The sequence below is a fragment of the Sinocyclocheilus rhinocerous genome, unplaced genomic scaffold (genome assembly GCF_001515625.1).
Source record: "Sinocyclocheilus rhinocerous isolate Xijiao unplaced genomic scaffold, SAMN03320098_v1.1 scaffold581, whole genome shotgun sequence".
Classification (NCBI taxonomy): Eukaryota; Metazoa; Chordata; class Actinopteri; order Cypriniformes; family Cyprinidae; genus Sinocyclocheilus; species Sinocyclocheilus rhinocerous.
Window position 1 is genome coordinate 208,276 of NW_015624201.1, and position 3,912 is coordinate 212,187.

Genomic DNA, 3,912 nt, shown 5'->3' on the forward strand with positions numbered 1-3,912 from the left:
CACACACACACACACATTAAAAATCATATACTGTTCAAAAACTTTTGACTGGTAGTGTATTTCAGATAGCCTAGGCAGAATTTCTAATTTCCGTGTAGTTTAAGTGCTAAAATAACTAATAATAAAACTTAATAAAAACTCATATAGCCAAGTTTAAAAAATAAATGAATGAATGAATGAATGAATAAATTAATGAATAAATTAATGAAACTACTAAATATTTTATTAAATTGCAAAAATAAAATCCTCAAAACATTCACAAAATCAAAATATTGCAAATATTAATTCAAAATATTAACAAAAATTATAATAGTAAATCGGTGAAACAAATAAAAACACTGGTTTGCATTTATTTTAACTGCTTGGAAAAGAGTAACCAGCACATTCTTCAAAATGTCATCGATTATGTTTTACGGAAGAAATAGAGACAAACCAATTTGCAGCTACTATGCACGAAGATGAGTAAAAGCATTTTTGAGAGAACTATTGCTTTAAGACTGCAGTTTGCCTGTTTTTGGTATAGAAAGCCATTTCTCCAGAGCTCCCTGACAAATCAATGCTATCTCACTCATCCGGCCAGTCTCTCCCTCTCCTACTGAAGCGCTTCCTCCCCTGGTGTTTATCATCTCCAAGTCCTGAGCATATCATTCTTCGTATAAAAGGCCTATTCACACGCACCAGTGTAAACACCGCAAGCCTGCCAGTGGGCTTCAGTTCAGATATGCAGTCGGCGATGTGTTCTTGTGTACGTCCTATTTATATTCTTCAACAAGTTGCTGCACACCGTGGTTGAACCAGAAAAAACAGTCAAATGCTCCTATGTATTAAGTCAAAGATCTGCTGCTCTCAGCAAAGCCATTTCATGAGTGGTTTTGAGTTAGCTCATGACAGATGACTTTGGAAATGTCAGGCAGTGTTTTGAGATATGAGTCACCAATGTTCCATTGTGTTTTATAACCCGTTGCATGACTTATGTTTATACTTATGTAGATATAAAACAGCGTATTTGACTTTTCCCTTCTTCCCGTCTCTGTCAGAAACACGACGCCCAGTTCACAGTGATTCAGCTGGTGGGCATGCTACGTGGCATCGCATCTGGTATGAAGTATCTGTCGGATATGGGTTATGTGCACAGAGATTTGGCCGCTCGGAACATCCTGGTCAACAGCAACCTGGTGTGTAAAGTGTCAGACTTCGGCTTGTCCAGAGTGCTGGAGGACGACCCGGAAGCCGCCTACACCACGAGAGTAAGTCAACACCAACACGAGCATCTGAGACTGGCGAAGTCCATGCTGACTTTGTCATACAGCACAGAGTTAAATGGGCTTAATTAGGATTAGGAATTTGAAAGAAAATGCTATAAAAATGAATTTTACATAATAATAACAATTATTATGCCTCGTATAAAAACATAAATGATTTGTATACTACTCACATATTTTAATCAGCTCAGAAGTCAAATTAAATAGCAAGAACAACTATTACCCACTGACATAAAATGGATTAATATGCTTTATCTGATATCATATACCATAATACTTAAACTTGACATTTTTTCGAAGCTTAAATATGTTTCAGTTGCCTTCTCAACTATTTCAAATGATATGTCTACTGAATTTATTTGTCTACTGAAGCTGATTTGAAGTTGAGAGGATAGAAGGATGTATACATGTACACTGCCATGCAAAACTTTGGTAACTGTATTTTGGACAGTAATATTGTGAAATATTATTACAATTTAAAATAACATTTTTCTTTTGAAACATAAGTAATTATATTTTAATTTAGAATTGATAATAATTATATATTGATATAATTAATATAATATATTTAATTATCTATTAATATATTTTATATACTGTATTTTAATTTTATAGTTTTGAAAAAAAGTTGCTTAATATTTGGACCCACTTATATTACATGTCTTTAACTACTATGTACTTACTATTATTTAATTTTATTTCTTTATTATGTATATATATATTCTTTATTTCTTTCTTTATTTCTTTCTTTATTTCTTTATTTTTACATAAGTGAATAGTAGTTAAAGACTCCTAATATAAAATGGGACCATATTTTTTCAGGATTTTTTGATGAAAGAAAGAACAGCATTTATTTTAGGCATACATCTTTTGTAACATTGTTAAGTGTCTTTAAAAAAAACTTACTGACCACAAATGTTTGAACAGTGATAGATGGATGGATGGATAGATAGATAGATAGATAGATAGATAGATAGATAGATAGATACGTTTTCTGTGTTCACATAGCAAACAAAATTGCTTCACAAGGTTTAGATTTGTGGAATGAGTAACTGTCTTCACTTAGAACATGTTTTAGTGCTTTATTAGCAAGCCGCAAACCAAAGGTTTTCTCTCAGCCATGATTAGACCCAGACGCAATCTCTGCTGATTCTGTGGAATGATGTGAAACATGGTAAAATGTGTTAAACAGGGTTGAGAGGACTAGACTCTTTTAGCAGCTGAAACATCAGAAATGACACAATACGGACAGGCTATGTGAATGACCAGCTTCCTAATTCTGCAGAAACCTACAGAGCAAATTCCATATGGGCCAGACCATGACTGACAAGCTCACTGTCTCCTCTCAGCCAGCATGTCTGATCTTCATTCCCTGGAATTAATAACCATATTCGTCACTCCCATTCTTAAGAGCAACATCCATTATCAGAAGAGATAACTAATGCATAAATACACTTAGAGTCGGGCATAAATCCACTGCATGTGAGGCTTTAAGAGATATTGCTGCTTAAATTACCAATACAAGTGTCACCTAACATAAGTGTTACAATGATATATGGCATATGCTGGGGAGGGGAGGTCCAACATGTTATTAGTTAGATAAACCTAAATTTGTTGGGTTTTACTCGTGTCTGACAGCCAACGTAAATGTATATTTTTACCGTTACAACTAGACCCCCCACCGCATCATTGTACAACTACGAGAACCTCGAATCCACAAGAATGCTGGCAACTTTCGCCTTCCCTTTCTATTAAACCCAAAGGATACATTGTGTCACATTTTACATTCATTAGCAGTGATCTTGCAGGGACTGTTTGTACGCGCTCAATGGGGAGGCCCGCGCACAAGTGGGTTTATTTTTTAAAGGCCTTGTGTTTGGAGAATGTGGGGTAGGAATTGTGTGACTTGGCCAGGTTGCTGGTTGGCTTTGGCTCTACCCTGTTCTCTCTCAGTCTACCTCTTTCATGATGGTTGAGTGTAGAGTTACCCCAGCAGCCGAGCTGAGTAAATACAACGCTTATCCTCAGAGAGAGAGAGAGGACCTAAGTATATGAAACAAGCCCAGCCAGCTTTCAGAGATGAGGACAGGATCGATGAAGGTGGTGGCGTACCACAAACCAAGAGTAAAGATAGAATAGGTGGAGGAACCGGACCACTTGTAGAAAAAATGAATTAAAAATCTGTGGTTTTAGGAAGTCCTGCCTTTTAGTTAAAAGAGCCAAAAGACTCTTTCAGTTGTTTTTTTGTGCCTTTGAGGGATAGTTCAACCAAAAATGTAAACTCTGTCACCTGTTACTTGCCTGCATGTTGTTCCATGTGGTTTAATAAAACCTGAGAAATTTCTGTCCCTCCATTGAAAGTTTATGTAACCAGAACTTTTAAGCTTCAAAAAGTTTGTAAAGACTTCATGAAAGTAATCTATATGAATCAAGTGGTTTAATCCATGTCTTCTGAAGTGATATATCACTTTATATGATGAACACATTTAATTTAGGTGCTTAATATTCACATATAAACACTGATTAATGCACATACATACTCTCCAAAATGTAGTGTAGGGTTATTGCATAGAAGAACCATTTTTGATTCCCCCAAATACTTAAGACTTTCTTAAAGGAACCTTTTTTTTTTTTTTTTTTTAATTTGAAG

General features: G+C 35.3%; 1 protein-coding gene across 1 annotated transcript in view; it reads left to right on the forward strand.

The window, feature by feature from the left end:
• Positions 1 to 3,912, forward strand: part of LOC107738584 (ephrin type-A receptor 3-like) — a 151,014-nt gene that overhangs the window by 125,658 nt on the left and 21,444 nt on the right. The window contains exon 13 of the mRNA XM_016550351.1: positions 1,038 to 1,247. Within this exon, the coding sequence (XP_016405837.1) occupies positions 1,038 to 1,247 (210 nt within the window). The remainder of the gene's footprint in view (positions 1 to 1,037; positions 1,248 to 3,912) is intronic.